The sequence below is a fragment of the Cupressus sempervirens genome, chromosome 3 (genome assembly GCF_028749045.1).
Source record: "Cupressus sempervirens isolate cs-2001-9-10 chromosome 3, ASM2874904v1, whole genome shotgun sequence".
NCBI lineage: Eukaryota > Viridiplantae > Streptophyta > Pinopsida > Cupressales > Cupressaceae > Cupressus > Cupressus sempervirens.
This window is the reverse complement of record NC_143120.1, coordinates 186,443,440-186,455,190: the sequence shown is the minus strand read 5'-3', so window position 1 is coordinate 186,455,190 and position 11,751 is coordinate 186,443,440. Positions and strand designations below refer to the sequence as shown.

At 34.1% G+C, this 11,751-nt stretch overlaps 1 protein-coding gene across 1 annotated transcript; it reads right to left on the bottom strand.

Moving 5' to 3' along the window:
* Window positions 1-1,767: 1,767 nt before the first annotated feature.
* LOC149565420 (G-type lectin S-receptor-like serine/threonine-protein kinase SD2-2) lies at window positions 1,768-2,283 on the bottom strand. Its single transcript, XM_089816314.1, has one exon. It carries the CDS (start codon window positions 2,281-2,283, stop codon window positions 1,768-1,770), a length of 516 nt encoding a protein of 171 aa, XP_089672440.1.
* Between the last annotated feature and the right edge of the window lie 9,468 nt (window positions 2,284-11,751).

Here is an 11,751-nt window from a genome sequence, read left to right as displayed (position 1 = left end):
AAATGTGTTGTAAAAGGAAATTACAGTCTAATGTATTAGAAAGGGGACTATGCATAGAAGGAGAATATCAAACAAGACATCCATTAAAACCTTTTTGAAATGGAAAGTAATGTATGTATAATGAGCCTTGTGCATAGACTTCTCTTATGAATGGGAAATTGTAAACAAACTATATTTTAAGTTAGGCCTCTATCTCCAACGATCATTCACTCTAAGTAACATTTTGACAAATTCAAACCAATAAATTGTCCCCAAACTGTCTTAAGACTATTGTCAAAATTAGGGTAGTTTCTTTAGTTTAGAAAAAGGGAGTCTATGATCTTCCATAGCTATATATTAGATCTCCATATCTGCACCATCATGTGACATTGAATGATGCATTGAACTTAGAAATTGCTACACCAAAACTTAACACTAGAGGATAGTAAACCTGCAGCTTCTCCATGAGTGACACAATCCTCGAAAAATGATCTAATTTAGAAGGCAGCTGAGTGTAATCAACCCATATTTAACCTTCCAAAATTTTGGTTCTCTATGAGTAAGTTGAACCCATTCGTAGATTAAGAACAGTGACATCACTTCTATAGAAATTATGATGGGTGTTTTTGTGATTCGTTACAAGTTAAGGATGGACCAAATATGACAATGATAATACTCTTGTTTCTTAAAGCACTCCTATGAACTTGAAGATGGACTGGTGAAAATTAGATTGCTACCTTGTAATGGAATAGATGTTTCCTATGTCTTTTTGTTATTTGGGTTTATGATTGTTCCTTATTTTATTGATATAGTAACATGTAAACTAAGTTTAGGCTCTAGGGTTATATTTACTAGATAAACCATGTTTCAATGAGATTATCTAGGTTAAGTGACATCCATTGAAATTACATATAATGCCAAATGAATGCTATAATATTTCACTTTACAAATGCATTGTTCTATTACTCAAAGTTTTGTTATGAAATTGACATGTTTGATAGTTAAGTGAATGATTGCATTCCTTAGTATGTATAGAAGGCATATGAGAATCATGATGTATTATGTGTTAAAGGAGAGTCTTGGCATAATGCTTCTATATGTATGGAATGCAATTAGATTTTACAAGGTGTGATTTTGTGATTGTTTTACATGGCATGCTGAGGATGCCACATTGTGAATTGTTTATGATGCTTATCTTACATGTTTCACATGCATATATGATGATTATGATGAGAAATGGAATTAAGGACAAATTCTTTTAATTAAGGTAGATGGATACTGGCCTAACTATGTGATTTTTGTGAGTGTTTGTCTAGTATAATAGTTTAGAAAATGATTTCTTGTTACTACATAATTTCATTACCTTCTCTTAGTTTTTCTTGTTTAGTCTTCCTCGATGCCGGCTGGGTATCTTTCATGTCAGGAAAGATTTTGGGGAAGCTTAAGAGCTTCATGGTAGGGTGGTAAAACACTCCTACAATATTCTCACCTTGTGTTCTTAAATAGGTTCTGGGGCTCATTTCAACTTGGACATCATAGGTAGACTATCTGGTATCTAATAACTGGTATATATATTATTTAATATTTAATGTTAATTAAATATTTATGTTGACTAGTGAATATTCAAATGACTTTGACCCTCGTTGAATTTTCTGTATTTTATGCAAATTACTAATGTGGCATTGATTTTGTAGGGGGCAGTCTTTACACCTCTTCCACACATGTGTTCTCCACAATCTTTTTGTCCATGATATTCATTATATTCCCTTGTTGAATCTTCATTGTAGCCTAGGCGGGTAAGTAATACATACTTAATTGTTGCACACTAAAGTCCAGATTTCTTTGTCCTAATATTATCTCCAATAGAGTCATTCCAAAACTGTAGACATCAACCTTGGGAGTGATGGGAAGACCAGAGATCCACTCGGGAGCCAAATACACTCTCGTTCCTCTTGTTGTCGTTAGCACGTGACTGAAATCTCTCCCTGAAAGCTTTTCCAGTCTAAAGTCCCCCAATTTGGGAGAGTAGTCGATATCTAGAAGAATATTCTCGGGTTTGACATCAACATGAATAATGCAATCTTTGCATTTCTCATGGAGATAATATAAGGCTCTTGCAATGCCTAAGGCGATACCAAACCAAGATTTCCAGTTGAGTGTCTTCCCTGGGCTGAAGAGGAAGAAATTCAGAGAACCGTTGGGCATGCAATCGTAGACAAGCAACCTGCGCTTTCCTTGTGCACAAAATCCTCTAAGCCTGATCAAATTCACATGATGAACATTTCTGACGGAGGAGATTTCCATCCCGAATTATTTCTTGATGATTCTTGAACCATCCAGCTTCTTCATGGTGACAGGTGTGGTGTCTTTTAGAGTGACTTTGTAAACCGACCCAAATCCTCCACTGACAAGCTTATATTTGAAATTCCTCGTTTTCGTCTTCAACTCCATATAAGTGAACATTCCAAGTGAAGTTGAAGTGGTAGGGGAATTGTTGCAGCCTACATTGGGAATCAATCGACGCGGTCTCCACAACAATAGGAGTATTATAAGCGAATCAAGGGAAAAAAACAAGAAGCAATGAGGCTGAGATTACAAGAGATTACAAGAGCCGGAGTTGCGTATCCTTCGGGCTCGAATGGGGAATCATTTGCTACTCGAACAAAGAGATCTGAACCTTCCACCAAGCTTCCAAGGCCGAGCAAATCCCCAGATCAAAATTGACAGGGCCTTGCAGGTGCAGTGTAGTTAAACGCAATGCATGAGCAATTGCGTAGAAAAAGTGTCTCAAACATTTTCCTCATCCATGCAGGGTATGAATAAGAAGCCTTATCAGGTAGCATCACATTAGATTCAATAAATCCATTGGTGCTCATGTCATTTTTGGAATCACAGTTTAATGGGCTTTAGCGAACGCAGCTGCTGGACCATGACCATTCTCATACATTAAAGATCTGACTGTCTGGTAGAGACACCTTCTTGCTCACATTCAAAATGCCATTAGCGAGGTAGCTTATGGGAGTCTCCATGTTTGCCACCCAAACAATTGCCCTCTCTGCCATGTTGGCATACTAGACTCCAATATAGCAGTTGGCTTCGTCTGGGCTGAAGAATCCTAATTTAAAGGTGCCATCCTTTGAAAGTAAGGTCCAACTTTCACTAAGTATATCGCTCAGGCGAAGAGTACCTTCTCCCTCATCACCTAACGAATGAGTGCCATTTAGGATAATAACATTAACAAGAGCTATAAGTGTATACGCTGTTAGAGCATTCATTGCCCTCTCCTTTTTCTTGTGCACCATAGTTTTTTAGAGAGCCAGATTCAAGCGTTAGACTTAATTAAAGGCGAAAATTCTAGATGGTCTTCTATCGTCTACCTCATGATTAGGGGGTCAGCCTATTGTGAAGGTGGGCAGAGATAGAGAAAACTAAATCAAAATGAGAAAGCTTTGTATTATTGCTTCTTTGCCTTACAATTACATTCATTACAACTACTTCTATTTATAGAGGTCTGGGAAAGATCCAGAACCATGCACATTCATGGTAGGAAGGATCTGGAATTCATCAATCAAAAATCACATTTAAAAAGTGGAAAGAGAACACTGTACATAGAAGGGTGGTGGGAAGTTTCTATATTAAATATGGTGGTTGAAATGCTATGCCAAAGTCTAGATTGTCAACAACGGTAGAAATTACCACATGCCAACACTCCCCCCTAATTTCTACCATTAATTACATCAAAGTTTACAATATTCATTTGGGCTCTTAAATATTCAAACTTTTCTTGTGCTAATGCCTTTCTAAATATATCTGCCAATTGATCTTTAGATTCGCAATACTCTAGGCTAATTTCTCCATTATTGACCAATTGTTGAATAAAAAGATATCTAGTATCAATTTGTTTTTTCCTCTTGTGAAAAAAATCATTCTTTGATAGTGCAATGGTGGACTTCTTATCACAATAAATTATAGTAGACTCATCTTGCTCATCCGTTATATCTTTCAAGACTCTTCACATCCATACTACTTGACATGTTGCTGATGTACCAACTACGTATTCTACTTCAGCTAAAGAAATAGTCACAATAGGATGCTTCTTTGATCCCCATGCCACAATACCTATTCCAACATGAAATGCATATCCAAATGTGCTCTTTCTATCATCAATACTTCCTGCAAAGTCACTATTAGTATATCCAACTAGCTGAAAATCATCTGAAGAAGAATACATTATGCCATAATTTAGAGTCCCTACAATGTATCTCAATATTCTCTTTCCTACTTGCCAATGTGAGTTCTTAGGTGAATCCATACATCTAGAAATTACACTCATTGCATATATAATATCAGGCTTGGTTGTTGTGAGATGCATCAAACTACCAACCAACTTTCTAAATCGAGTAGAATCAAATTGAGTCTCATTATCTTCTCTACTTAATTTTGTGCCCATTGTCATAGGTGTAGAGACTAGACTACAATTTACCATTCTAAACCATCTCATAGCATATTGTGCATATTTATTTTGACAAATAAAAATACCCTTCTCATTTTGTGTTACTTGAATACCAAGAAAATATTTCATCAAACCCAAATCTGTCATCTCAAATTCTTTCTTCATTTCCAATTTAAACATATCAATGGAAAGATTACCAGTAAGGATCAAATCATCAACATAGAAGCAAACAATCAAAATTTGACCTTCCTTATTGACTTTGGTGTATAGTGTTGGCTCACTAGTACTTCTAATGAATCCATTATTAATCATGTATGAATCAATTATGCTATGCCATGCCCTTGGTGCTTGTTTCAACCCATAGAGTGCCTTCTTCAACCTATAAACCTTGTGTTCATGTCCTTTAATTTCATAACCTAGTGGTTATTGCACATGAATTTTTTCTTCTAAATACCCATTTAAGAAAGTTGATTTTACATCCATTAAATTTGAGTTGCAGTAGCTAGTACCATTCTAACAATATCTAGTCTAGCTATAGGTGCAAAAGTTTCATTATAATCAACTCTATATTCTTGTGCAAACCCTTTAGCTACTAATCTTGCCTTATATTTATCAACTTGTCCATTTTCCTTACACTCAGTTTTATAAACCCATTTTACACCAATGCATTCTTTATTCTTAAGCAAATCAACTAGTTCCCACATATCATTTTTATCAATAGATTCCATTTCTCCATGCATTGCATTAATCCATTGATTTTCCTTAATTGCATCTTCAATATATATAGGATCTTGAGAAAATTAAAAAAAAATTGATTGTAAATCTATTATGTCCCCTTGTTAATAAATCTCTTGCAAACTTTTAGTATATTTTTCTTAATCCTTGATCTCAATGATGCAAGTGTAGGATTAGAGTCATTACTTACTTGTGGAGTTGAAGATTCTCCTTTTCCATCTTCCATTTGTGTGTTATCTCCATGCTTACTTCTTGAAAGAGTTCTCCCTTGCTCATTTGTTTGATCTACTTGATTCTCTTGGTCTTTTCCTTCTTGGTCATCATATAGTATTGGAGTTGTACATGTAATTGTCTTGTCTATATTGCCATCCCAAGATTCTTCTTCTTTGAACACAACATCTCTACTTATAATAACTTTTCTATTTATAGGATTAAACAACTTATATGCCTTATATTGTTCATCATAACCAATAAAAATACATTTTTCACTCTTATCATCTAATTTACTCCTTGTTTCTTTAGGAATGTGTGCATATGCAATGCAACCAAATACTCTAAAATGGGAAACACAATAATGCTTACCACTCCATGTTTCTTATGGAATCTTGTCTCTTACAATCTTTGTTGGACTCTTGTTCAAGATATAAATAGCACAAGCTATTGCTTTAGCCCCATACTCATTTGGTAGATTCTTAGCTTTCAACATGTGTCTTGTCATCTCCATTATTATTTGATTCTTTCTATCAGCAACACCATTTTGCTGAGGTGTATAACTTGGACTGAACTTCTTCTTTATTCTATGATGCCTGGAATAATCCAAAAACTCATTTGACATGTATTCACCCCCTCTATCTAACCTTAATACCTTAATGGATAGACCACTTTATTTATCAACAAATGCCTTAAACTCCTTAAACTTGCTGAATATTTCAGATTTATATTTAAGAAAATAAACCCATGTCTTCCTACTAAAGTCAGCAATGAATATTAGAAAATAAATGCTCCCCCCTAATGATGGCACTTGCATAGGACCACATATATTAGTATGCACAATTTCTAAAGGTTCCCAAGCTTTATATGACATTTCTTTTAGAAAATTTTCCCTATGTTGCTTAGGTAAGATGCAACTTTCACATGAACTAAATGGTGCTTCAATGGGGGGTAAGCCTCTTACCATTTCCTTTCTTTGCAATAAAATCAATCCCTTGAAATTTAGATGACCATACTTCAAATGCCATATCCATGATTGATCTTGACGTGTTGCCTTGAAACTCACTCCATCTTCCTCCACCACTCCACTTTTCATGTGAAGTGGAAACATTCTATTGTCTATCATTTCAACCCTTGCAATGACCATGGTACTAGGAGAAATATCAAATATAGTTCAGATATTATTTTCAAAAATAACTTTATAACCCTTTTGTGTAAGTTGTCCCACACTTATAAGATTATGCTTTAAATCGGGTACAAAATACACGTTAGGGATAGATTTCTTACCAAGATTTGTCATTACAACAATTGTACCTTTTCCACTTACTTCCACTATGTTATCATTGCCCAATTTTACTTTTGACTTGACTAAGGTATCCAAGCTTTCAAATATATCTCTATTTCCTATCATATGATTGCTACAACCACTATCTAGAAGCCAAATATCACTTGAGCTCTCTTGAGCTACATGACATGTAATGAACAATGTCCTTGGACTACTTTAAAAAAAATTTGCATTTTTTTTATATACATCCTTTTTCTTCTTCCGACATTCATTTGCTAAGTGACCAAACCTCTTGTAATAATAACATTGGACATTTGATTTTTCATACCTTTCTAATGCTTGATTGTTATTGCACCCCCTTGAGCTTAAATTTTGATTTCTCTATACTCTTTGATAAAAAATCCTTTCCTCTCTTTGATAATTATTTCATCCTCTTCCTCGTCCTCTAAATCCTAGATTTCCTCTTCCTCTGGCTCTACCAAATGTCATTTGTATTTTGAATGCATTCTCCAATGAAGTATTATCATGCTTGTTCAATCTATATTCATGGTTTTGTAATGACCCAAGCAACTCATCTATAGATAATTTTGAAAAATCCTTAGACTCCTTAATTGCCACAACAATATCATCAAATTTAATAGGAAAGTTTCTTAAGATCTTTTCTATAATTTTTTTGATCTATTAGCTCATCATCATTCAATCTTATTTGATTAACCACATTCATAACTTGAACTGAAAATTTCTCTACTGACTCAAAATCTTTCATTTGGAGGTCTTCAAAATCTCTTCTTAATGACTGCAATTCAGATACTTTTACATTGCTTATACCTTGACATTTTGTTTCAAGAATCTCCCATGCTTGCTTGGCTATTGTAGCTCCATTAATCCTTGCAAGAATAGTGTCATCTAAACCTTGTTGAATAATTTGAAAAGTATTTATATCATTTTTCCTATTTTCCTTGAGTTCATCCTTTTCATCTATAGTTAATAACAATTCATCTAGTGGCTCTACAAATCCATTCACTACAATCTCCAATAACTCTTGAGAATAAAATATTGTTTTCATTCTAAATGCCCAATGATCATAATTCTTGCCAAAAAATATTGGAATCATAAACTAATTCATTCTTGATGCCATACTTTTAAAAAAATACATTTTTTTTTCAAAATACTTGAATTTCTAAGTATGACAATATAATCAATTATCTCAATTAAAAATTATGATCTCCAACTTCTTACAAAACTAATCACTTAAAAGAAAATGCAGCGCATAAGCGCACACTCATAGAAGTGCCTCAACTTCAAAAATGAAATGCAATACCTTAATGCTAGACTTATCTCATATGTCTGCCATAAACATTGACAATGATTCCATTAAGAATTAGCACCCCTTTAAACTCACAGCATACCTTCTTTCTTCTAGTAGCAATCTCTTTGTTAGCTACACAATTTGCCTAGACTGTGACTTCACAATCTGCTTGTTCTCTGATACCACTATGAAGGTGGGTAGAGACAGAGAAAACTAAACCAAAATGAGAAAGCTTTTTAGTATTACTTCTTTGCCTTATGATTCAATCCATTATAATTGTCCCTATTTATAGAGGTCTAAGAAAGATCCAGAACCATGCACATTCATGGTAGGAAGGATCTGGAATTCATTAGTCAAAAATCACATGTAAAAAGTGGAAAGAGAATAGTGTACACAGAACAGCGGTGGGAAGATTCCATATTAAATATGGTGGTTGAAATATTATGCCAAAGTCTAGATTGTCGGCAGTGGTAGAAATTACCACATGCCAAGACCTTTTCATTTGAATTTCATATTTTTCATATAATTTTCTAAACATGTTTGACTGGATGATGTGTTTTTGGTTTCACCGTGTTATCCTTGCACATTCCACTCTGCGTAGAGAGCTTCGACTAATACCAAACTCAATATCCTAATTTTTTAATTAGTTTGTGCCATGGGAAGAATGTTAAATATTTAATTTTGACCAAGTCAATCATTCAATAAGAATATGTTATTAAATTTTGTTGAACTAGAATATAACTAGCATTCGCACCAAAAGGTGATCCAATGGGTACACTAATAGTGAGATATATAATTGGAATTTCATTGGACTATAGAGTAACAATAAAATAGGTAGAAATGTAGATATTTTTTCCTTGTGTTTTATAGCTTAGAATACTTATTAACAATTACATAGACCTGATGTTTGCTTTGGATTTGCAACCTCTAATTTTTTACACAAAAAGTTTTTTTAACCAAGCCTCTTCTTTTTTCCTTTAAATTGTATAAGGATTGTTTTGCATTTTTTAATATCTCTCCAAGGTACAAACATTAGTTGAATGCAGAGGTTGCCTCATGACTTGACTCTTGACATGGCTATAAATGTCAATCCTTGCCTCCCCATCCTTCCAATGTTGATTGTTTCTTTTTGTGTTGTTAGCCCTAGGGATTTGTGCATGGTTATAGCCCATACTATTGTCATTGGTATTTATCTTCAACTACCTAGCAATACAAGAATAATCAAAACAATTTTGGGGTGGTCTCTGTCCCATGGTGGACCCCAATAATTATCAACTTTTTTGCAACATACATTAGAATATTGGGTAGGCTAGTACCAAAACTGTAAACAATTTGGGTTACTTCACCAAGAGCACCATTCACAAGTTTATCTTATGTCCATATGTTTTTTGTTAGCAAGATGTGTTGGTCCTTGCAAAGTAGGATCAAATTCTCAAGTTGTTCATCACTCATTGTATTCTCTATTGTTCTTCTAGTACTTATCACAATGCTTATTGCTACTAGGTAGTTAAACAATTTCAACAACATCCTTCTATTGTGTAGCTTGATTGTATCATTGGGAGAAAATAGGTACATTAAGTTGTCAAAATCTTCATTTTCATCTGATCTCATCTATTTATTTGTGCACATCATTAAGAGTTTCCAATCTTCTTTGGTTGGGAAAGTTTCTCGTATGTTGTGTAGTATATCACGGAATTGTATCTTTCGTGTGTCTTTACCTTCATGTCCAAATATTGTCTTTAATGTGACTACCGTCGTAAGTTGTTCCCATAGTGTTCTAGTAGTCAAGTGAGATGTGTAGATAGGCTTATCAATCACAGGTAGTAATTGTGCTAGGTCACCGACAAGAATTATTGAGACTGGACTCCAAAGTGCATGTATTTATTGGGAGGAAATGCCTACATTAATCTACTAGCTATTTTTAACAACGAATTTTTCCATATGAAGCTCATCATCAATTAAGAGGTATCTTATATTCTTTAATTCTTCGTAAAATTTTGTCAACACTTGTCCATGTAATGCTTGCATTTCTTGAATGGGAATCTTAAGGATTGAATGTATTGTTGATGCATGTATGTTGAATGCAAATACACTTGTAGACACTAGTGTGAGAATATTTTTTCCCCCCCTAGAATCATTGTCCAATGCATTCCTTATATGAGTTATTAAAAAATACTTTCCTACACCTATTGTTCCCTAGATGATCAAGTATAACGGGTGGGTAAAGGGACATTTTCTATGGTCTGTAATTACTTTGACTGCAAAAGTGCGCTACTGCCATTCATACCTCGAGGTTTCAATTTTACAAATAGTGGTTCCACCTTGATCAGATGATTTTTTTGTATTTATGAATTGTGTTGCAATTTCATGTAAGTTCTGAGGTACTACATTTTGGTCCCATCTATTGTTTTGATCAACCTGATGCTTACCAAGCATCTCAAGTTCATGAATGTTGGTATTATTTAAGGGCCCCAATTGTGAAAACAACTCTCATTTGTTCATCTCTTCTATTTCCTCTTATTCACTATCACTATCACTCTCTTCCTCTTTTGAGGTTGTTTCTATTTGATTGACACAATTTTCATGTCATATATGATAACCGTCTTCATTCAACTTCTTCCAATGTGCAATTATTCAACCCTTTGTAATTCCAATTTCATTCTCTATGTCACGAAAGTTATTATATAGGAGCAACTCACTCCAACAAAATATTTCAAACTAATCTAAGTCCTCATCTGGGATGTCACAAAACTTTGAGTAAACATTGACAATGGCTTTATCTTTTCTCTCTTTCCACTTGTAATACTTATGGTTTGTAGAATAAGTGTAAGATCTTGCAGATTATAATAGTGATATTGTCTCCAATTTTGATGGATGCTTTATATATATATTTGTATGTAGGAAGACTATAGTTCTCTCTCTTCTATTTTCTTTTTCATCTATTGGACTACTTTTTGTCCAACATTTAGAGTTGCAAAAGGCTGACTGTAGAAAACAAGAGGTAGTTTCTACAACATGTGACAAGTTTCATGTGTTCCTATATCACACTTTGTAACTATTTCTAATATGTTGCAAGAATTGGGTTGTCGATATTCTTCTTAACATGTTGGTGCATGTCTTAGATATCTTCTATGCTTCTATTGCATATTGGCAATGCACTTGAGTAAAAGATCTTGTGACAGAATAGGTTGATAATCTATATTGGCTCTCCATATCAATAGCATGTCACAATTGTGTATGCTGAGTATATCATCATTTCTTGTAGGTTCATTTTTTTTTATCCCATCACTATCTCAAGATGGGGTGGAGACACTTTGTTCTATCCATGGGGCTTTGTATTGACATTCCTATTTTTCCCTTTCTTATGTTGGTATGTTCTATTGGCATGTTCCCTCATTGTATTTTGTGTGTCATTTGACATGATTGACAATATTTTCATAATCATCATTAGGATTTGCATCATATATCTCACTTGTGTTCAACAAGAAAGGGTCATCCAATGGAGAGAAAAAATTGTGTTACTTCTTTGTTTTGTAGGGAGAGGGTTCCAAGTGCATTCATACTAGTCAAAGAATTGTCATGCCTGCATGACTTTTGCATCATTCTTCCAATCAATTTTATCCATATATGTTGCATTATGTAGCCAAATAAATCAGTAAATGTGTGGTTCCTCTATGTTGCCACTCATATCTATATCAATAAGCCTTTGTACCAAGAATTTTTTTAGTCATTTCTTCATGAAAGATTGTGAACCATTGGTATAGGTACAATATTTTAATG

Excerpts from the sequence above, each read along its gene's own strand:
- LOC149565420 (XM_089816314.1), bottom strand. The coding sequence starts at position 2,283 with ATGGAAATCTCCTCCGTCAGAAATGTTCATCATGTGAATTTGATCAGG.